At 38.3% G+C, this 22,169-nt stretch overlaps 8 protein-coding genes across 8 annotated transcripts; 5 read left to right on the top strand and 3 right to left on the bottom strand.

Moving 5' to 3' along the window:
• Positions 1 to 343: 343 nt before the first annotated feature.
• BATDEDRAFT_11733 (uncharacterized protein) lies at positions 344 to 1,101 on the top strand (the record flags this gene model as incomplete). Its single annotated transcript, XM_006678829.1, has 2 exons — positions 344 to 829; positions 928 to 1,101. 2 exons carry the CDS (start codon positions 344 to 346, stop codon positions 1,099 to 1,101), a joined length of 660 nt encoding a protein of 219 aa, XP_006678892.1.
• A 1,551-nt stretch (positions 1,102 to 2,652) lies between these two features.
• On the bottom strand, positions 2,653 to 5,080 carry BATDEDRAFT_88662 (uncharacterized protein; the record flags this gene model as incomplete). Its single annotated transcript, XM_006679158.1, has 12 exons — positions 2,653 to 2,906; positions 2,990 to 3,089; positions 3,149 to 3,179; positions 3,284 to 3,442; positions 3,550 to 3,789; positions 3,852 to 3,929; positions 3,995 to 4,179; positions 4,254 to 4,368; positions 4,433 to 4,524; positions 4,595 to 4,620; positions 4,706 to 4,934; positions 5,005 to 5,080. 12 exons carry the CDS (start codon positions 5,078 to 5,080, stop codon positions 2,675 to 2,677), a joined length of 1,563 nt encoding a protein of 520 aa, XP_006679221.1. The 3' UTR covers positions 2,653 to 2,674.
• A 594-nt stretch (positions 5,081 to 5,674) lies between these two features.
• BATDEDRAFT_88661 (uncharacterized protein) lies at positions 5,675 to 7,677 on the bottom strand (the record flags this gene model as incomplete). Its single annotated transcript, XM_006679157.1, has 7 exons — positions 5,675 to 5,786; positions 5,856 to 6,040; positions 6,177 to 6,581; positions 6,669 to 6,934; positions 7,040 to 7,111; positions 7,194 to 7,435; positions 7,607 to 7,677. The coding sequence occupies 7 exons, from the start codon at positions 7,675 to 7,677 to the stop codon at positions 5,735 to 5,737; spliced, it is 1,293 nt and encodes a 430-aa protein (XP_006679220.1). The 3' UTR covers positions 5,675 to 5,734.
• A 530-nt stretch (positions 7,678 to 8,207) lies between these two features.
• On the top strand, positions 8,208 to 10,673 carry BATDEDRAFT_19662 (uncharacterized protein). The gene is made up of 7 exons (XM_006678854.1): positions 8,208 to 8,259; positions 8,513 to 8,539; positions 8,637 to 8,773; positions 9,006 to 9,492; positions 9,651 to 10,010; positions 10,119 to 10,272; positions 10,368 to 10,673. Exons 1-7 carry the CDS (start codon positions 8,223 to 8,225, stop codon positions 10,417 to 10,419), a joined length of 1,254 nt encoding a protein of 417 aa, XP_006678917.1. The 5' UTR covers positions 8,208 to 8,222; the 3' UTR covers positions 10,420 to 10,673.
• Positions 10,674 to 12,680: 2,007 nt separating this feature from the next.
• On the top strand, positions 12,681 to 13,758 carry BATDEDRAFT_25138 (uncharacterized protein; the record flags this gene model as incomplete). The annotated part of the gene is made up of 3 exons (XM_006678969.1): positions 12,681 to 12,921; positions 13,008 to 13,070; positions 13,223 to 13,758. 3 exons carry the CDS (start codon positions 12,681 to 12,683, stop codon positions 13,756 to 13,758), a joined length of 840 nt encoding a protein of 279 aa, XP_006679032.1.
• Positions 13,759 to 14,793: 1,035 nt separating this feature from the next.
• BATDEDRAFT_88744 (uncharacterized protein) lies at positions 14,794 to 15,389 on the top strand (the record flags this gene model as incomplete). The annotated part of the gene is made up of 2 exons (XM_006679241.1): positions 14,794 to 14,925; positions 15,039 to 15,389. The coding sequence occupies 2 exons, from the start codon at positions 14,794 to 14,796 to the stop codon at positions 15,387 to 15,389; spliced, it is 483 nt and encodes a 160-aa protein (XP_006679304.1).
• A 1,536-nt stretch (positions 15,390 to 16,925) lies between these two features.
• On the top strand, positions 16,926 to 18,632 carry BATDEDRAFT_35140 (uncharacterized protein; the record flags this gene model as incomplete). Its single annotated transcript, XM_006679056.1, has 7 exons — positions 16,926 to 17,042; positions 17,142 to 17,213; positions 17,388 to 17,676; positions 17,797 to 17,858; positions 17,970 to 18,041; positions 18,139 to 18,372; positions 18,487 to 18,632. The coding sequence occupies 7 exons, from the start codon at positions 16,926 to 16,928 to the stop codon at positions 18,577 to 18,579; spliced, it is 939 nt and encodes a 312-aa protein (XP_006679119.1). The 3' UTR covers positions 18,580 to 18,632.
• A 35-nt stretch (positions 18,633 to 18,667) lies between these two features.
• Positions 18,668 to 22,151, bottom strand: BATDEDRAFT_88658 (uncharacterized protein; the record flags this gene model as incomplete). Its single annotated transcript, XM_006679156.1, has 8 exons — positions 18,668 to 18,986; positions 19,118 to 19,438; positions 19,521 to 19,568; positions 19,671 to 19,769; positions 19,847 to 19,993; positions 20,097 to 21,395; positions 21,502 to 21,607; positions 21,789 to 22,151. 8 exons carry the CDS (start codon positions 22,149 to 22,151, stop codon positions 18,787 to 18,789), a joined length of 2,583 nt encoding a protein of 860 aa, XP_006679219.1. The 3' UTR covers positions 18,668 to 18,786.
• Between the last annotated feature and the right edge of the window lie 18 nt (positions 22,152 to 22,169).

Below are 22,169 nucleotides of genomic sequence, written 5' to 3'. Positions count from 1 at the left end.
AACTCTTGTCCAATCCGACTTGTTCACGTAAAATGCAGCCTTGTGTAGTTGTGGAATAAATGTTTAAATATTCCTTGTTTCCTGCTACAGATTGACCGACATTCTCGACTCGTGTCTGAAATCGCACTTGCAAGCCATCGTGTTTCGCTTATCTGAATCCGGCCGTAAAATAGAAATTTGATATTGAAGCAGCCCAGTGACGTCACTCAAGCCAAGTAAACAAGACCGAACCCTTGCATTCATTCTCGGTTCATCCAGCAAATGTTTATAAAACGAGACTTGGTCGCCAACTGCAGTCTCACAGATCTCAAGTGTCTCACAATCTTCATTTGCTTCGAGAGACATGGCCACAGTCACTACAAGGTCCACTGCTTCCCAGGTTCTGCTTCAACCCACTGCCCAGCAGTCCCTCACTGTTGTCCGAAATGTCCTTGGTGCCACGATCGGCTCCATCACGTATCTTCGCAATGTTTTTCCAGAGCATAACTTCAAAGACACTCGACTGAATGGTCTTCAGCTGAAAACACTGGTGCCTAAACAGACTTCCCAGGCAGATCTGCTTATTAGCTGGATCGACCGTGGATGCTGCGATGCTTTGAATAAACAATATCTCCGCACCATGGTTTTTGGTATCTACGTCAATGAGTCTTGTCCAGAAGAACTGACAGAAGCATACACGTTTTCCTTTTCCTACCCTGACAAGGATCGGTGGTGCATATCCGTCTCTAAAGATGGCAAAGATCAATTTCGCTTCAAAACACGTCAAGATGTGACTCGAGCCACATGCGAGATGCTACGCCATCTTCTGGTACTTACCCAAACTATGAATGTAAGGATCAATTTTGATACATTTATAGAGCTGTGTCAGCATCGTATGAAATTCATTAAATACTTACTATATTCATAAAATGCCACCAAATATAATAGCCATTGCCAGAGAATGCCTACCTTACAATGAAGTTGTACTATTATGATAACATCACACCACCAGACTATCAGCCACCTATGTTTTGTGCCGGAATAGATACACCTGTTTGTATTGCAGGTGAAAAACTACTTCAAGTTAATCTTGGTCAAGTCTCGTCACCATATCACGCGTAAGTTAAGTTCAATGTAATGTCTTTTCAGCAACTGTAAAGTACCACTTTTCTGTGGAAACCATTGATCCTTGCCAGTTTTATTGTCCATTGAACTAATAAAATTGTAAAAATTGGTAGACTGAGCTTAAAAGTGCATGCTCCTTCCCTAGTTTCAAACACTGGAGAAAATAACGAGCAAGAAGACGAATCTGTGAATGAGTTTGAAACTGAAATGTCCATCAAAAATACAAACGTAAAAGACTCTACTTTATCTAGTAAAACTCAAGTGTCTTTGGTAGAAGAGCAGATTGGCCGGCTTGAATTGAATGCCGTTCACATGCCTAACGAATCCACTGCACACAAGGATCGTTTGATAAAAGAAAATCAACAAACCACACAAGAGTTGATTGATGCACTCAAGATTGGATCTAATGTAGCCTCTAAATCTAGGGCAACTGTTAAATCAACCACTGGCGATCCTAAAAGCCATGAATGTGATACCCAGTATCCATATTCTCCAGTACCTGGTGTTCAGTCTAATTCCAGAGATTTTATAAATGACACCCAGGCAGACACTCAACCTCTAACACTGCCAAACAGGGGAAAATTTGAATCAATTCAAAAGCAAGGTTTTGCCAATGAAGAGCGTAATATAGACTGTGATGTAGTTGTCCGCGATCAGCTCAACACAATCAACCAGTGGACTGGCATTAGATGTCCGTGTGGTGTAAATGAGCACGGTCCGAATTTGGTACAATGTCGATGGTGCAAACTATGGTCTCATGCTATTTGTTTAGGATATCTTCCAACCACAAAACATTCATCAGTGCATACATGTCACGAATGTGCACGATCCAATGATGGTAAATCCCCCGAGTCAATACTTCAAACGGCACTTATTCGACATGCTTTGTTCCGAATTTGGGATCTAGATGGAATTTCAACAATTGCCGAATTCTCCAGCCTAATTCATGTTAAAACTTGTGTGGCAAAACAGGTAGTGCAGTGGCTGGAAAATTTAGGCATACTGGAAAAGAAACCGACTTTTAAAGCACTTCCACAAGGGTACAAAATTATCCGGTCCGCTCAAACTCAAAGCGAGTTTTCACGGCTGTTTCCATTTACTAACATCAAAGGAAATGCCTTGAAAATCAAACAACGTTCTGCAAAAAACACATGCTTGGGTAAAACAGTGGCATTAAAATCGGTCAAAATTGATTGCGTTGAGCCTCTTCCAATCTCTCAGTCAGAAGCAGTAGGCCAGTTTGAAAAATACGGCAAAGAGCTTGCTGCTGATTGTTCCATACATCCACTTTTAGATACGCAGCATTCCGGGAAAAGAGATGCTAAATTGGCCATACATGAAGGTGCTTTTAAACGCCGAAAAGTGTCTGTCGTCAAAAAGAATATTTGCACAATATAAAAACTGGCAGAATAAATTTACATTTTGTTGAATCAATCTGAAATTCTCATCAATATTTTGTAAAATAATTTGATTTTCAAGTGCTGACTAGACTGAGATTTAGAGTATTAAACTCGACTATAGCCGTTTAATTTTGTGTAAACTTATTAGTATACGACAGTACAATCGTGGTTTATTCATTTGTGTTCAAATACTTGCGCATATCTCGCATCAACTGCAAATAATTTTGACCATTGGTTTCAACTTGATCTAATACAGACGCAAACTTTTGCAGAGTGTCCAGATCACGTTTATACTTTTCAATCTGTATAACAAGTGAATTGTTTTTAGATGTTGCTGTTGATAATCGAGCCAATACTGTCTCAAGCTGAATTTTGATTTCTGCAACATCATCTGTCAGTAGACTAGACCCATTCAAACCAATAATGGTTAGTTTTTTAAAAAAAATAGTAAAGCCATGTTTTTTACAGCACCGTGGTCCACGTACCGTTTATCTTGGCATACTTGAGTCAGTTCAATCTCGTTCTTGTGCAATCGAGTTTCCATTTCAAGAATCTGTTCAGAAAGAACATTCTTGGTTTCTAAGACTATGGATTGTGTCAGCATGAATTAAAATAATGAAGAATGCAGGATTAAAAATACATACTCTTGTGATTTGATGTCTCTAATAGCTCCATCTATTGAAAAATAGGTTTGTATAATGATTGAATACGCATTTAATCAACTGTAGATAAATATGTGCATTTACTGCGCATGCCTGTTTTGATAGTTTAAATCTTACCTGCTGTTGAAGTTCACTAATTTTACGATCTTTGTTTTCCATTGTGATTTTCAGCATTTCATAGTCTCCTTTTAGTCGTTCCAACTGGTATTTTTGCTTTTCGATATCTTTGATTTCTTTTTTATCTGATTGAGATTGCTCAGTTTCCTGCTTCCTTTCCTGTTGAGAAACAAGTCAAAAATAGGTAAATTGATGATATTTTCTTTTAGTAGTGGCTAAATGCCAATTTAAACTTGATTTTACCATAAAATATGCATATTAATTACCCTATCAAGCGCTTTTTTTGACTCCTCGCACTTGTAAGTAAGAGCAATATTTTTTGAAAGCAGATCTTTAAGATCATCATCCATTTTTTTTTTGCACAAGTCAACACGAGTCATTTCATACTCATGTTGTTTAACTTTTGTTTCCAACTCTTTGACAAGATTTTCAAACTCTCTAATTTTAGATTGATGCTCTTCCATCTTAAATCCTAAAATTACTGACTCGGACTTTTTTAATTTAGCCTATTAAAATGTCAGGGTTAGTAGGTTGAATGAACAAGACAAATATGAGCGTAGCATGTTACCGTAATGGTCACGTTAACTTGCAGCAATTCGTCCACTTTATTGGACAAGCTTTTATTGATCTGTAGCTGTTCATCAATCTAATTAAAGTGTATGAGTTATATTTTAAAGATTGAGCTACAAATTGAACGATACATGACAGCACCTTTTCTCTAGTTGAATTTTCTTGTTCTTTTGATTTAGAAGCTATTCTTTCAAGCTGCTCATTTTCTTGAACAATTCGTTTATAAGACAACTCTGAACGCTTACATTCCGATGTAGCTGTCTCATACTTTTTTCGTATAGATATCAATTCTCCATATATCTTGTCTTTTTCAATTCCGTGCCGATCTTTGTGAATTATAAAAACATTTAAAATCATAAAGCTGCATCAAATTGTCATGGACTGGTTCAAAAATTCATACCTTTGAGCTTTGCAATCTCTTCTGTTTGTTCATCATATTGCTTGGTAACTGATTCCAAAGTAAGTTCTAGTTCCCGAGTTTTTTCCTTGAAAGCATTGAATTCTGATTGCAGTTCCTAAAATAATAGTATTTTACATCAAAACATAGTACAATGTTTAACACGCTGAACTATTACAAACCTTGATATCTAAACCAGTTTCAGTTGTATTTTGACTGTGTGGATGAGAGTTTCTGGCCATAAAATCATGCCCATGCATATCTTTTGGTGCTCCTATATTTCAATATTACAAATTGTATATGAAATGAAATACAATCAAACACGTTCCAAACAAATGTCTAACCTAGTGAATGCTGTCCCCCAGATTTTCTAAAAGTTTAAACGGGATATAATGAGTACAAATATTTTGATTCATATAAAATTGACAACAGTTTAACGTATAAAAATAAATTACAAATAACGAGTCTCGAGTTCTAATAAATAGATTTGTTGTTGAAGGTTGCGAATATACTCGTTTTGAACTGATTTGTCTCCATGAGGCGCATAGGGGGAAGAATGTGTAGTTTTACCAGCAGACATATTTTTGGCTATTGGTATTTGTCCAGCCAGTGTATGAAGACGTTGCTGTAACTGAGCAACAGAATTTGAAGGTTTTCTTGAATCACGCCCACCAAGTTTAGTTGCTAAAATATTAGTTAGTGTTTGTTTCATGGAGATTAAATGCTGAGTAGAATATTTAGATAAAATACATACGTAAAGCAGGTTTTTTGAATCCAGGATAGTCTTTACCAAGAGGATATCTAGAATGAAAGATGGGATTCGTCTCCATAATAAAGTCTCGACTCGCGATAAAATTTAAATTACAGCCGTATTCACGTAAAATGGAATACTTTTATCTTGTCTCTATTTTGCATCAGAATAGACAAATGTTTGCTGCGCTTTTCTACTACAAACTGTTTTTGATTGGCATTGTCAGTTCTTGTCAACATACAGCATTCATCATACGATGCACACAATCAAACTATAGTTTTAAACTGTGATTATCGACTTTTTTGCAGTCATACATTGTACAATCATCAGATTCATCCATTGTCATCCATTGTCATCCAGATATTGGATTTGACTGTTTTGGTGTTGTCAAACTACAAATCCATATGTATTGTATCACATCTGATACGTTTGCAATCTAGTTCAAAAAACCAACGATTGCAGTCTCGGAAATACAATTGTTTCCATGTCAATCACAATATCACAATATTCAATTTGTAAGAATTGGAGATTGAACAACTAGTCTCATGAAATAATAATTCTCACCAAATTTGCTGGACAATATTGTGTTCTTTGAACCCAACACCTTTATTTAATACTTTATTTTGCGTAAATACGCTATAAATAGCATTATATGAAGATAGACACATGAATTAAAAGATACGTTGATTAATGTCATTTCATTGCAGTTTTATCATCTGTAGTATCAGCCAGCTCATCCTTGTATTGCACTTTTCAAATTCCAGTATCTGGCTCTAAAATCATTACTATTCAAGATAACATGGGGTTAGTACAAATATTCAAATGATCGACACCAACTACAAGCATGTACGCACCTTCCAGTCATGATCCCTGCGTCGACGGGACTAGATGCAATTGCTAAAATCTGCTTGGTATGTCCTCCTAGTTTAAGCAGTAAAACACCCGTTCGCGAGTCCCATATAGAAAGACTGCTAGTCTCATCATCTGAGCCCACTACATAATCTTCATTATAATTGAAAATCATGCTAGTCTTGTCCGTCTAAATAAAAAATGAGTCAGTTGAAAAATAGAAAAGTAATTCGCTGCAGGCTGATGCAATGGTAGTTTATATCATCGTAAACTTTAAAATTGATACAAAAGCAAAGTGTATAAGCACTAACTGATTAATGGCATACCTGATGAGAGGTTCCTTGATAGCTTACAAGAACCTTGCCAGAAGTCATGTCCCATAGCCGTCCAACAGAGTCCATTCCAGTAGACAACAAGTACTTGCTGTTTTTGGAAAACACAATGCTAGTTGCTGGAAGACCGCTGTGTGCATTTGGAATAGTGTTGATACAGCGACTGGACACAGTGTCATACAGTTTTATCGAGCCGTCTTGACTGCTTGTGGCAAAAATTGTGCCCAATGGAGAATACGCAACTTTAAGAATCCCACCATTATGATTGTCTGCAGGATTAGAAGGAATAAAGCATTTCATTGTATGAATGTCATAGATCCGCACAGCATGATGGTCTGTTCCAGAGATCAAATAATCGCCACTTGGATGGAACCCAATGGATCGAATAGGATATGCATCCTAGTATAGCAATCCGTTTTAAAATAATACACATTAACAAAGGAATAGTGGTATTAATAGTCAAGCTGTAAATTAATAGTGGTGTACCGGTAAGTAGCGAAAAGCGCGTTTAACATGCATCTTGTTCATATCAAACAGTTTGATTTGGCAGTCATCAGATCCGGATGCCAGTACGTTTCCGTTTGGGTGAAACTGAATATCATTCACTGCACCGGTATGATCGTACAGAGTTCGGACGACCTTTCGTTCTTCAGAAGATTCGTTCTGCTGCATTACAAGGCGTTGAGTATCAAGAATCTTCATTGTAGTGTCTTGAGAGCCAGTGGCAATGTATCTTCCATCAGGAGAAAAGGCTAAAACCAAAATGATGATTGGAAATTCAACCAGTATTAGAACCTAGCATGCATTGATTTTAGAGCATTGTTTCAAGATGAGTAGTAATTAGGATCAATCATTACCAAGTGCACGGCATCCGAGTCTATGCGTAGTTGTAAACAAAGTGGTATAGTCAGGAGTAGGATTTGGTCCAGCTATAGTGATATTGGTGGATATATGCAAGTTAATGCATCTAGTCTTGATAGATCACAACCAAGTTTATGCAAATGTGCTTACTAGGCTTAGTATTCGAGTCCATATCCAAAGACCCAATGGCATCCGTTGCGTTTTCAGAGGCAGATATGGTTACGTCGGTTGTTGGTACTTGTAGATCAGAAGATTCCCCTAAAGCATCTTTTGTTCGCTGACCAATAAAACTCAGTTCGGCCAATTTTGCAGATGGTTCAAATGAGAGTGGAAGCTCAGCTATATCAGCCACGTATTTTGCAGCACCATTGTATCCATAGTGTTTAAGCTGACTGTATGATTAAATGTGATTTGTTTCAAAACAAATGCTGTCAGTCACCATCCAAGACTGGAGCAATGCAGCTTAGTATAAGATTTGCAACAGAGCCAATATGGCGATTGCTGGTGTATTTAAATAATATTCTTATGAAAATAGTAAAAAATATAATCAAATATTCACTCACCTGATAATAAGAGGTAGCAACAGACTCTGTGGTAAGACATCTACTTGCGGATCATGAATTGGTCGCTGCATTTTGATGGCGAGGATCAAAGTAAGCAATACAGCAAATATCTACAGCAAATTACGGGAGATCGTGCACGATCTATACAACTGTTGTGGTTGAGCCTCATATTATGGCATTGCACAATCTGGTAGATACTCTGATTTATATTGTCATGTAGTGTATTGACTACAACCATCAATGCACGGCTATTATTTGTTTCTGGTCCTATCAATTCATTCACGTTTTGTTCAAATGCATTCTTTTTTTAACCTTTGGAGTGTACCAATATCTGGATAGTATTCATATTAGTCAAACGTACTCATGGTAGCATTTTCAAATCAGCAATGAGATTCCAACTCATCGCTTGGTTAATCTACACTAGTAATAATCCCAACAGCAGTGATTTCAGACTGGGCTTTTCATGACAGAAACAAGCCATCAAAAAACAAAGTGTAGCACAAATACTTCAAAGTCTGGAGATTGACAATGTTGAGCAAAAGTGGTCCTGCTTGTAACTGCTGTTTGGAGTTTTTGTTGTGCTTTCCCAAAAACCATTTGCATTCAATCACAACTCATGAGTGTAGCCACACCTACCAATACTACCGCTACAGGTCGGTTTCTCTTGTGATAAAGACAGCTGTTCTATTAGTGGTGTGTTGATTATATCCACTACACTATTCTGTACATGGACCGAGTCTAGATTGTTGGATGTCTTGCCAAATCAAGAGTTTGCCAACACCCACTCACCTTCCATCCATCTCGAGGAAATGCTATTTTCAATATACCATTTACGAATTACCTACTGATATATTTATGTATTCCTATCTCCTGTTTTATTGAATGTGCTAAACTTTGTTGGTTCAGTCGTGGCTTTAGAGTCTAAAAAGCATGGTAAGTTACTGTATTGTCATGATTAATATCTATATCGATGTCAAGTCTTTTAAAATCATGGCTTCATTATTTCTAACTTGAACGGTGCCAAGTATAGATCGAAGCATATTCAACAAGTTCAACATGCTGCAGTGGAAGCTTGTTCTCACCCGCAAAACCATCATGTTGATTTGTGGTGCATTTGCTCTTGTATTACTTCCATTGGGTGTTGTCCTGTATGTCGCTAGCCAGCAGGTAATGCAATAACTTTCAATCGCAACCTCGTTTATAGGCAATTCTTGATATATTTTTAAATATTGGCACTTTAACTCCAGATGTATTGGTTAACTATTTGAAAACGTCATTGCTATATTACACTGTCATAGTTTCGATATTTTATTGCTATTTTTGATTTGTCTTGGTATACTAATATGCAATTACTATGGTTTTTATATGAAATTTCGATACATTTGGCAATACTACTCAGCTAAATGAGGTATCCTTTAACTATACACAATGTGCTCTAGCAGCAACAGACACATTAGCTGCACCTGTTTCCGGCATATCTGGAACTGATTCTATTGTTCAATGGCGATATATTCCAGCCACAAAGATGTGTACAGTTCGCTTTAATGTTACCACATCTATGACCAGCAGAGTGTTTTTATATATCAAAATCACAAACATGTATCAAAATCACCGATTGTACCTAAAATCACTTGATCCTGGCCAACTTGCTGGAAAAGTGTACATGTCAGCAGGAGACTTTCCTGTTGGTGGAGAAACCAGCTGTGCATTCCTACAATACGCTAATTGCTCCACTGCGTCTCAATACATATGGAACGGAAACTCGCTTTCGCATGCTGACAGTAACCCAGACTGTTTGATCACTCCAAAACCACCCGTTGTCATCAATGCGCATCCAAATGCACAGTACTATCCATGTGGTCTAGTTGCCAATTCAATGTTTTCTGGTAGAGTTGAATTACCTATTTTTTGAAACTCGTATTGGATCCAGCAGACCCAATAGCTATGCTTTTACAACAACAGCATTGGTTTTTTGTTGAAGGAGTATTTCACTATACCCACTTTAACTGACATCTAAATTTGTGGTGTAATATGGGCTATGTAGATTGGATATCAAATCTAACTTGCATTGGTAGCGCCTGCCGTACTTCAACTTTTGAGTTTTCTGAAAGTGGAATTTCATGGAGTGAGGATTCTTCTATTTATAAACCAACTGGATGGGTTTCTGATCCCACACTACAGCAGCAGATTCCTACTATGATTCTCCCCCCTCCGCAGTGGAGGAAGGCATGGCCAGATGTATGGGGTAATGGATACAACTCCACAAACGTGCCTGACATATCAAAATGGGAACGACTGCATGTTTGGATGCGCAAGGCTGGTTTACCACATTTCCGTAAGCTTTGGGGTAGAAATAATACCAGCACTTTAGACCAAGGAATTTGGGAGGTTTCCATTGTAGATAGTAAGCACTCATGTTTGTTTATATAAACACCATTGACTTTTATTGATCTGATACTCGGGCTAAAGATTTTACAAAACCATTTAAACTCATTATTTTTATTTTATCCAGATTGGGACTGCCGGCGTTTTGAAGGAACAAAGTCGTTGGTGTTTGGCCAAATTGGGCTTATGGGCTCAAAGAATCTATTTTTAGGCTACGCATTTCTTATTATGGGATGCATCTGTGCTCTATTTACGGTGTTGATTGGAGTTTATCGTCCACGGTATGTTTTAGCCAAGTCTTTGTAGAGTATTACCTTTTTATACGGCAGCAACATAGTTTTAACCATAATTGTTGCTTGCGTCATTGCATCTTTAGAAAAATGGGTGATCATGCACACCTTTCTTGGGTAAAAAACAAACTTGACTAAAGCATTGGTTTGTTTTAATTCTGGCAATTTATTGAGGTGCCATTTGGTACTAGCTTTACTGGTGCTACTCAAAATTGAAGCATGTCTTCTGTGTACAGGCACCAATATGACCAATATCCAACTCAATACTTGCCTATTATTGATCAAAAACCACAATCGTATTTACGGACAATAACACAAGATTCTGCCAATATTTTAATCAAAATAAAGGAAATGAATCAGTCTCAATAAACTGAGTTGGTATATTTTCCTTGAATACATTCTGATCTAGCTTTGAATCCTCCATTAACTGATAGTGCTCGAGTTCGTGGTGGTGGTCGAGTCCATACATTACAGCCGTATTCACGTAAAATGGAATACTTTTATCTTGTCTCTATTTTGCATCAGAATAGACAAATGTTTGCTGCGCTTTTCTACTACAAACTGTTTTTGATTGGCATTGTCAGTTCTTGTCAACATACAGCATTCATCATACGATGCACACAATCAAACTATAGTTTTAAACTGTGATTATCGACTTTTTTGCAGTCATACATTGTACAATCATCAGATTCATCCATTGTCATCCAGATATTGGATTTGACTGTTTTGGTGTTGTCAAACTACAAATCCATATGTATTGTATCACATCTGATACGTTTGCAATCTAGTTCAAAAAACCAACGATTGCAGTCTCGGAAATACAATTGTTTCCATGTCAATCACAATATCACAATATTCAATTTGTAAGAATTGGAGATTGAACAAGTGTGGGATTTACTCAAACTGTAGTGCGAACATCCATTCAGTTGTTTTATATTAAAAATAAACACAATGACCAGCAAACTTTAATCAGTTTACAGATTACAATATTGTCCAATAAATGTGATGAATTGGCATCAATTATTTCACGAAATTGACGGTTTGTTATATACTCTTATCCAGCATCCATTTTACGTGAATACGACTGTCAATATGCTTAGTAGAAATACCATCATAGTAGTTCTCAGTTGAGATTGGTGTTTGATTAGACAACCCCCAGTATAAGTAAACTTTGTAAAAGCCTGATCGGACATGACAATACGTGCAGCATGAATGGCAATCAACAAAACGGATGATTGAATCAATGACACCCAACACACTGCCATTGGATTGGACAGTAATTGCACTATAAACTTTGTCATGTATGAATTGGTGTTGAACTCGATTGGCACACATTTGTTAATATTCATCGACCAAAGCGTTGTTTAAAAAGTTGTGCATCATAATCACTCAATCAACTACTGTCGAGCACAAGCTTTTAGTGGCTAGATTTGTCAAAATCAATAAACTAAGTCATGTATCTCAAATGCATCATTAAGCAGCACATTTGGCTATTACAAAAGCTGTAGTACTTGACTGTATCAAAAGTATTTGCATTAGTTTACTTTAACCCTCAGAGTATACTTCCAGTTGGTAAGCCAGTATGCCATTCAATCAAGCGTTTACTAGTACGATCGAATCGACTGCAAACCAACACATTGTTTGATAAAAACTAGCTACTGACCCATCCAATGTGTAATAACTGCAACCAAGACCACTTGAAAATGGATATCATTCACTACTTTTAAGCGTACCGTCGAATTATTGATGACATATTATGCTATTTGTGGATGGACACGCTCAAAGCTCCAACTAAACCAAAATGCTATTCAGAATATCTAATTCATGCCATCAATACCATAATGATCAATGTCATGTATTCAAACACTTCAACTGTCCCGTCAATCTGCTGCCTCGACTCTAGGCATAGTCAATTACACTGGACTTGCAAAATATTTTTATGCAATGTCATACTGCATTCTGTCCATGTAGTCTGAACTAGATGGCAGCAGCGCTTATTTGTCTTGCGTATCATGTTTATATTACCAATGTCTAACACTGATTGACATGACAAAGACATAGTTTGAACATGAACAAAATCAACGTTGTCTACAGCCAAATATCTTGCATATTGCAGTTATGTTGAAATGGTCAGATCGCCTACAATGAATACTAAATTGTGATATGGATTTGACATACACGCACAAACGACATTGAATAAAAGGGAAACTCGGCCTGCATTGTCGCTGTTTTGATGGTTGGATGGCCAAGCGAAACTCTGGCTTGTTCATTCAATGATTAACGAATTGGTAAAAGTGAATTCAAATCATCAGTTTGTTTTCTGTTTAAAAGTCCATCAACACTGCCTTGACTGATACTATTTCTGCCAATAAAGGTCCTTGGCATCTATTTTCATAGCCATGGCACCAATAACACCAATAGCTGCAGTATACAGAGTCTGCAATAGACATGTAGCTCCATTATCAAGTCCAACTATTTTTATACAAACAGTTCTACGACAAACCATTTTTGGCCGACCAATCACAATTGGAAGAATTAAACCTACCAATGCCAGTAGTATATCTGAACTGCAATCTGGTAATCAGTCTCGATCTAATGTAGATGGATCAAGCTGGTCTCAACTAACAACAAAGCAGAAAGGTGTGTAGATGCAAACATTGTTTTCAGCTAGATATAAGCTGTCGAGTTTTATCATTCACCATGATTGTGTTAATAAACCTGCCCAGTTGTTCAGTCAGGACAGAATATTGGATACGGAGGAGTGATTGTTTTTGGTGTAGGCATTCTAGGTGAGTTTATGATGAATTGGTGCTTTACTGCCGAGTAGCTAATCTAAAGCAGATTGTTTTCAGCATTGTGCCTGTAGACTAGTTCAACAGATGATTTGAATTTGTGTGTAACAGAACCTGTTGATACCATGTATATTTGATAAAATGAGTAGGATATGCAATATGGACGACAGTTTCAGATCTATCCAAAACATCACAGGCGTGGAAAATATATGATGCATCGGTTGAGCATGTTTTGGATTCTGTTCAAGTTCAACAAGCGCTTGGGATTCCAATTACACCACAACCAGGTCCAGGTCCAGCAAGTTCTCGTGGGAGTAAGACTTTGAGATATGGCGAATCAGTGTCGTCTGAAACACACGAGCGATTGTTGAACTTGAAATACTATGTTTATGGATTGCGACAGAGCGGTGTAGTAGATGTACAGGCAGTGTGGGATCCTCAGCATAAATATCAGACTGAGCAAAATGAAGCGTTGTCGTTTGCAAATGGATTTGGATTGAATCTGTTTGGATTGTCGTCGCCCTGGAGTTTGCAAGTGATTGTTGTAAATGCATCTGGACGACGGATTGTTGTAATGGATCGACGATTGCACTCTAATGGTGGCAGTTCTACTAATCGTGGATGGATGTTTTCACTGTTTCCACGACGAATCATTGCACAATCACAGACACAGCGATCGATCTGACTGCTTATATAACAAAAATAGATTGTTGTGATCGAGTCGAGTTTGGTCTATTGTTTATTATGTGCAGGTAGATTTTTACAGTGTGTATTGAGTATGCCAATTGTAGTGTGATGTTGACTGAAATGTGGTAGTGGTTCAAGTCGCCAAGGATTGCAATTAGCATTTTAATCTGACCAGTGTATTGCATATTTAAGCATGATTAAAATGGCAAACATGGATGTTTTGGTGTGAGGATTGCTAGACGGTCAACGTGGCTTGTAAGACTTGAAACTATAGTCTGGTTTTGATGGTTGGGCTTTGATTGTTGCGTCATATACCTTATACTATGATCCGTTTTGATCATTTAAACAAGTCAATCAGACATACTGGTTAATTTCTCGGCTATTCAAACCCCAACGAGGACAGTATATATGTGTTGTAGATATACAGTCAATTGTTTCGATATGACAATGCCATCACATTGACAATACAGTTGGTTTAACGAGTAATCTTTGCCATTTACTTTCAATTCGTCAATAGTTTAATTTGACACGTTTGAATGATTAAAATATCAAATCTGACTTGATATCTTGTTGTTTGATATATCTTACACCAAGCATCGAGCAAGTTCATATTATATAGCGTCACATGGATCAACTGGTTCATGATATAAGTTCAAAGTGGTCTACAACAGCATTTGCAGTTACTGCATGGTTGTTTCCACAATACAAAGTCGTACCATTGAAGGAAAACAAAAGCGGTGTGTAGCTTGATTCTATTAGATTGTTCCGAGTTTGTTGGATAGCTTACTGAACTAACCATCCCACATGCATACTATTTATACTATTGTCTACTAGCCACGGAAATTGTATCTAGTCTGCCATTCCAAGTACTCATATATTTCAACATTTGTTTATTTCCTGTCTGGATGGTTGGATCGATAGTCATGTTTGCATGGAAGGTCCGACAATTGGCCGAGTAGCTATCTAGTGTACTTTTAGACATTGTAGATATAGTGCGTATCTGTGTACTATTTTGATACTGAATCTGCCAGTCATGATTATACAGGTGGTATGGTTCAATCTTGGAGCATGGAGCAAGTTTCAAGGACTGTTTCTTCTTGGTGCATTTGTTGTCATTGAGCCTATCCGACTGTGGCTTGGATATTCGGGTAATCTAAAGGAAAGAGTAAGTAGATGCATCTGGATTCCAAACAATAATTGACTATATTGTCAAACCTGAACAACAGCCGGAGAGTAAGATTCATGACCAACCTGTTGTGTAAACCATGCATTAAATAGGTTCCAGATCTATCAGGCTGTTTTGTTTTTAGCATATTCCCACAACTACTTATATGTCTATACTTTATGCTCCTCCAGCCAATAATGGGAAATGGCGTGACGATGCCATTTGATTATGCATTGAATCTAGTGTATATTCTGATGATTGCAGCCGAGATCGTGTATGGATATATGGCAGCCAAAGACATTGTGCAAAACCACACCATGCATATCTATATGATCTTGGGGGAAACGACCAAGGATGATAAAGGGACTGACAGCACTAGACTGGACCAGACTGATGGGTTTTCAGTTTGTAGTTACAACTCTGCAAACAGTGGAGTAGAGTATACTCGACTCAAGTCGGAATGAACTTTGTGAATGATGTGCAAGGATTGTTGATACCATTATGAACGTTTGTATCAGATGCTATTTTAAACCTGTCGAGGTGTTTATTGCAAAATGACACTGTAAATACTTTACAAGCTGCCTTTAGATGCATACTTGTGCTGTTTCTGATATAAATATCTGGATAGATGAACAATCCATATTGCAGTTGCAATGAGATGGTCGAGTTTGGAAAATTTAAATTGTTTTCGAGTTTCTGTTTCTTGACTGATTGCTGAATCGATTATTGGTAACTACTCAACTCTCGTTGTATCAAGTGTACTGGCTAAGATTGAGCATATTAGACGTGTGAAATGAGAGCAATCGAGAGACTCAAACGACCTATTCAGATCAAACCGACAAGATTACAACAGGCAACGCCGTGTGCATTGGAGATATCGACCATGTTCAATTGTTGGAGAGCCATGAGTGTGGATGCTAATGGATGTGCAGGAGCAGCAGCAGCATTGACGGTGTGCATGACTTCCAAGGTAGTTGATATGCATTGAATGGAACATGCTCAAACAGCTGTTTTATGGTCTGAATAATGAACCATTGCATTCATGTGCCGATGACATTGCAATGAAAGGCTTGGTCTGGTATAGACACTTTTGGTTAACATTCATGTATTATTTTAACAGGCTAAAGCACCAACAGCAGCTACTTCAACCACTACAGAGATCAATCAATGGCTGATTAAAAATAGCAAAAGAAAACATCTTTAATACATTAATTATACCATTGTGGGTTTATTGATATCCAGGAGTTTTGTGCATGAGTCAGGACATCACTTTGAATCTATTATAAAAGTGTGGTTGGATAATAGTTGAACTACAGCCGTATTCACGTAAATGGGACATTATCTTGTAATGACTTTGGAAAACTGTTTAAATATTCGTTGCTTTCCTACTATAATTTGACTGCCTCTTTAATAGATATTCAACTTTTTTAAACGCAACATCAAACTATAGTTTTAAACTGTGATTATCGACTTTTTTGCAGTCATACATTGTACAATCATCAAATTCATCCATTGTCATCCATTGTCATTCAGATATTGGATTTGACTGTTTTGGTGTTGTCAAACTACAAATCCATATGTATTGTATCACATCTGATACGTTTGCAATCTAGTTCAAAAAACCAACGATTGCAGTCTCGGAAATACAATTGTTTCCATGTCAATCACACAATATCACAATATTCAATTTGTAAGAATTGGAGATTGAACAAGTGTGGGATTTACTCAAACTGTAATGTGAACATCCATTCAGTTGTTTTATATTAAAAATAAACACAATGACCAGCAAACTTTAATCAGTTTACAGATTACAATATTGTCCAATAAATGTGATGAATTATTTTATGAGACTGGTTATTTATTTTGTAACTTGGTACCCTTATTTAGTGGCCATTTTACATGAATATAATTGTAGATTAAGAGTCGAGAGTGAATCTGATGCACGTGTGGTGTGAACAATAAGAGCAGACTATTGCCATCACATTACTATTCTAAAGAACATGAACGACCAACTCAACTCTGCTGGTGCTCAGATCAATTCTGTATTATCCTCTTTTGGCAGGTCTATGGCTCCTTTGGGGCGAGATATTGGCAAGCAATGGGTGCAGGTGCAGCAGGTAGATACACTAGTAGTTGATAATAGTAACTGGCTTGGTACTGCTGTTTATGCTACTATCTACTAATACATGTATCCGATAACTTTCTTGGTTACTTAGTTTGCCAAGGAGCGCATGAATGGTGGTGTTGATGCTACTGAGCTTCCTTCCGAATATCGTTTGCTGGAAGAGGTATTTGCTATTCCAGTCCCTTGTAAAAGGAATTATACTTGTATCCAGATGTTGATTCAACAGGAATTGGTTCTGCTGTTTGATCCTAAACCTGGACCTATGCCTATCTTAACGATGAATGAATCTGATACATTGAGTTATTTTGATGGACGATCGCATTAACTATCTCGACAGAAAGTCGACAAGGTCAAGATGCTCTATGAATCATTTCTCAAGGTGTCCCGCAACTACACTCTGCCAGCGTATGACTATGAGCCTGCGCTCAACGACAAAGTCTTGGACTTTGCAAACACCTTTAGTTCTAATGCTACATCCTTGGCCGGACAGCTTTCTGGAGGTCAGTTGGGTGCAGCCCCTGGTGCTCGTCAAACTCCTCAGCCAGAGACACCAACCAGCTTAAGCCATGCTTTTGCAAAGGCTGCCTATCAAGGAGCTGAGCTGGTTCATCCTGAAGAGCCACTCGGTGAGTTTATTCATGGCATTTGTATTGGATCCATGTTCATATTGTGCTGAAATCCGATTTCCGCCACTAAATTAAACTCGGGTATTGTCTATTACTGAACCTCTGTATTCTTGGCTCTAGCTGCTGCTCTGAAAAAGTTTGGTGCAGCAGAAGAGCGTGCTGGTAACATGCGCATCAAGCAGGTATGTTCCAAAATTGAACAACTGTGCTCAAGCTTTATTGGACTGTTCAATTCAAAATGCCGGTTTAATCTCCTAATTTACTCATCTTCATTGCTATGTAACTGAATGTAGGATCAAGATGCTACTGCCAAGTTCCACAACCCACTTATGCAAAAGATGAATCTCAAAATGGCAGAAGCCATAGTATGTAATATGCTATTTTTGCCATGTCGTAATTGTTCTAGTCATTGCAATCATGAGCTTAGATATTAACTTTTGACTGCAATATTTTTATTTATAGAAATCCCGTCGCAATGTTCAAAGCGTGCGTCTTATCTATGATGCTTGTCGTGCAAGACTCAAGACTGCCGCCCCTGAAAAGGCAGAGGCACTTCGAACTGAGATGGAAAAGGCAGAAGATGAGTTTGTTATTGCTGTTGATGACTCTATGGGCAAAATGAAACTTGTTGTTGAAAACAGCGATCTGTTGCGCTCACTTGCCGATCTTGTTGCCATTCAACTGCAGTACCATAAGGTATTCAAATTATTTGGTTCAATATTCAGACTCTGCTTTGAATTGACTTGTTTCGATTAAATCAAATCGTGTTTACTAATCAACTACTTTCAATGGGGTTAAATCTATTTTTAGAGTGTTTACGAGGTTTTGGCTGAAGTGAGTCCAGAGATTGACGAGCTTGTTGTCACCAACGAAGCTATTTATACTGCCGCTGCTCAGCATTAAGCTTCAATCTATTTTTTGAATTCGAATTAAGCAGAATTGTTTTTGTCGCAATTAGTCTGAGCATTTAGTGGCTGATTTTGGCTGTACATTGATTAAGCGTCAAAACAGTTTTATTGGTAGAATATCTAGACTGTTATTTATGCTCATAATTTATATACGGCATTATCGGTACTTGATACCTGCAGACAAGTTCTGGATTGTGCCACCTTATTCAGCACTTGGCGTCTTTTCAACAAATGTCTGTGGAAACATACCCCGCTTGGATCCATCCAGACTGCATCCATAAGACCATCCATTTCCATAATCAGGTACTAACATCACAAGCATTTCGCCTTGAACTAGCTCCATTTGCTCTGTATCAGTAGCAGGATAATCAGCCAACGCTACCACAAGCATGTCATCCGTGACTATTACAGTCAGTGTCCAATAAATTATCAGATTGTAAATGCGGTTAGTTGAATAATACGCTCAGCATCAACACTATAAACTATGACACAAGATATAGCCCACTAAATATGGTCAAGTATTCATTACTTACCAACCAGCACTTGCTCCTCGACTGCATTTTCCTGTTGGTCATCGTCTTTAGTCACGCTTGTTGGGATGACTTCTGTTGGTGATGAATTTTGAACTTGCTGATTAATAATTGTTTCTTTAATCTCTTGTACGGGGGAATGCTTCTCCTGTACTATATCAAGAACAGGCTGAATTACTTGGGCAGATGGAGGCTCTGCAGTAGTTTCTGCAATATATTTGGGCACCTCGACAGAACTCTGTGTAGATTTTAATGCTTGTCGCCATGACGAACCTGGTGAAGCTGGTATGGCATCTTTCTTTGCTGTGTTCCATTTAGATCCTGCTGTATTAAAACAGGAATTAGATGCAACTAGTTAGCTTACCAAGATTTTTAAAAAAAGCGTGCGTGATTTCCAAAAGCTTACCTGTATTTGTTAACGGGCTATTCTGTTGCGCCTGTTTGTTCCTCAAAGCTATAGAAGCAAATAAAACCAGTTTTCAAATGTTAAACCAATTTGAAACATTGCGATTTGTAAATAATATTGAATTGATACATGACAGTTGTGTTTTTGTACCCGATGGTTTTAGCGGACTGCCAGTTTCATCTAATCCAAAAGGTGTTTGACTTTCTTGATTACTTTGATTGGAAATCTGTACGCCTGGTTCGGTCGGTGCTACCAAATTCAACTCCATAATTAAATCGCCATCAAACTACTTGCAACATATTTTAATTTTAAATCAATAGACTTACTACCGAGACCTTCACTACGTTTTTTTAGTCGTTGCTTTAGTTGGTCTTCAAAGCTGATCCCTTCAAGCGCGGATGGTTTGGCTGCAACTGGACGTTGCTGTTGTATGTGCTGATCAGTCACTTTACTTGCATTCTCTCCCGATGAATCTAAAGTCAAAACATTACAAGATCAAAATAACAATCAACAGGTGATTCTAAGGAATATATCTCGCTTTATAGACTAGCTATTTTGATGAGCACATGATAATACCTGCAGATTCTGTACGCTTTTTTAAACGCATTTTTAATTGATCTTGGAAGTTCATGGTAGACGGAGTTGATACCGGTTCTGATCGTGTTGGTTTGAGGATTTTGGCATCTGATGATGTTGGTGGTGGAGTATGGTTTATTACGCTATCTGGTGGAGGAGGAGGCGGGGGAGGAGGACCGCCAGACATTTTAGCCAATCCAGATGAAGTTGGCATAGGTGGTGGTGGAGGAGGACCACCAGAGGAAATGTTTACTACATCTTGAGTTACCGGTGCGATAGATGGTGGTGGTGGAGGCGGTGGAGGCGGTGGAACACCACTGATGGTATTTCGCACAGGGGACAAATTTGCTTGATTACCAATGTTTACTGGTGATTCTGCCGAATCCAAAACTGGTGTAGTCATTACCACTGAAGACACGATTGACCAAGGTGAAGTCGAATTTGTTGAAGCAGCAGACACGGCAGCAGCAGGTAGTGGTGTAGACTCAACTTGAACCTCTGCTTCCTGTGCTCGTTTTTTAATCCTATTCTGCAATTGTTCCTGAAAACTCAATCCACTGCCACCATCGTTCTTTTGAGGGGATTTTACTGATGGCGAGTTACGAGTCTTGACAGAATCATCATTAGGCTTTTCTTGGCCAGAACCTTCGGCTCGTTTTTGAAGTCGCTCTTTGAGCTGATCTTGTAAACTAAGCTCTTTTGGTTTTGCTTTTGGAGTTTCTACCAATGCTTTTTTTGGTAAAAGTGTGCCTGATTCATCTAAAAGAGGAGGAGGAGGAGGTGGTGGTGGTGGTGCAACTGGGCTTGCAGCTGTATAATTATTTGGAATAAATAATGGAGGAGGTGGAGGAGGAGGTGGTGGTGGACCACTAGACACAGGACAAACTTGTTCAACTGATTGAGATACCTTGTTTAAAGAGCCATAGCTGGCTAATGGAGTGGAGTGTATTTGTGACAACGATCCACTTCCAGCATGTTTTTCTCCCTTGGCAGATAGTGGAGGAGGTGGTGGAATGCTCGACACGCCGTGTCTGGCAATATCTCCAGAAGATGCTCGGTTTGCAGATAGCTTGACAAACAAAGTAGCTGGGTTTTCAGCAGGTCGAGTGGTAACATGATGGTCAACAGCATTTACTGCTTGTGCACGACGAGACAGATTTTCAAATGGCCTGTATCTAGTTGCTTCTGGTGCCGAGGTAAATTGGGGCTGAACTGTAATATCAGGCTGGATACCAATTCCAGCTGTAGCATGCAAATTAATATTGAAGTTGGGTTCCTTTGCTGGTCGTGGCAGTGCAGCTAGTTTGAGTAGTCGTAGATATTCGAAAAGTATAGCACGCCAAGTTTAGTTGGGTTAGTCGTCTCCAAAATTCTCTCTAGGCAATCTCAATGGTTAAGGATATACTTTTTTGAATGATTTTTCTTGTGCGCTTGGATTTGGCAGACCCTTTGGGTGCGATGAGCAAGCTTTGTGCTTCCAATACTGTCTTGTCAAATCGTATCTCGACGCGCTAACATTGGTATAATTTAGCAAGTCATTTAATAGTTAATATAATGTTGTCAAAGCTGTTTTAGATTGAGTATGCCCATTGCATACGACTACAAGACCAGACGAGGTTGAATATAAGTTACATGCAGATGAATATATCTCGTCAGGTCACCTTCCAGTTAATCCAAATCAAAGGTACATACTTCAACGGCTGAGCCTAATTTCAAATTGTTTTTTTGTATTTCGTTGGTCTGTACTGTCCAAATACGCTCCAACATGTTTGCTACATTTAAAAGTCCCGATGCCAATTCTGTGATACCGCGAGCGCATTCAGTTTGAGCAAGTGTAGTGGCATCGGGGAATGCCTGTTTGTTGCTTACAAGTCGACGAACCTCTGTCTGGCTTTTGTAAAGTCGTTCGCATTCGGTAGCTTGTGTTGAGAAATGGGTTGTCACCGAGGTGAGTTGCTTCAAAGCTTGCTCGAGTTCGGCGCTGGAGCCAAGGTCCGAACGAGTAATATCATTACGTGAAGACCACCCAGTATCTATATGCGATGGTTGAGCCATATCTCTTTTAAAAATTAC

The sequence above is a fragment of the Batrachochytrium dendrobatidis genome (genome assembly GCF_000203795.2).
Source record: "Batrachochytrium dendrobatidis JAM81 unplaced genomic scaffold BATDEscaffold_6, whole genome shotgun sequence".
Taxonomy (NCBI): Eukaryota; Fungi; Chytridiomycota; class Chytridiomycetes; order Rhizophydiales; genus Batrachochytrium; species Batrachochytrium dendrobatidis.
Note: the sequence above shows the minus strand (reverse complement) of the source record. Positions and strands in the feature narration are given on the sequence as shown.

What these genes read in the sequence shown, in the direction of transcription:
- BATDEDRAFT_19662 (XM_006678854.1), top strand. Translation starts at nt 8,223, where the DNA reads ATGAGTGTAGCCACACCTACCAATACTACCGCTACAG. An exon ending in TGTATGTCGCTAGCCAGCAG is followed by an intron (nt 8,774 to 9,005) that starts GTAATGCAATAA and finishes AATACTACTCAG; the next exon opens with CTAAATGAGGTATCCTTTAA. An exon ending in GGAGGTTTCCATTGTAGATA is followed by an intron (nt 10,011 to 10,118) that starts GTAAGCACTCAT and finishes TATTTTATCCAG; the next exon opens with ATTGGGACTGCCGGCGTTTT.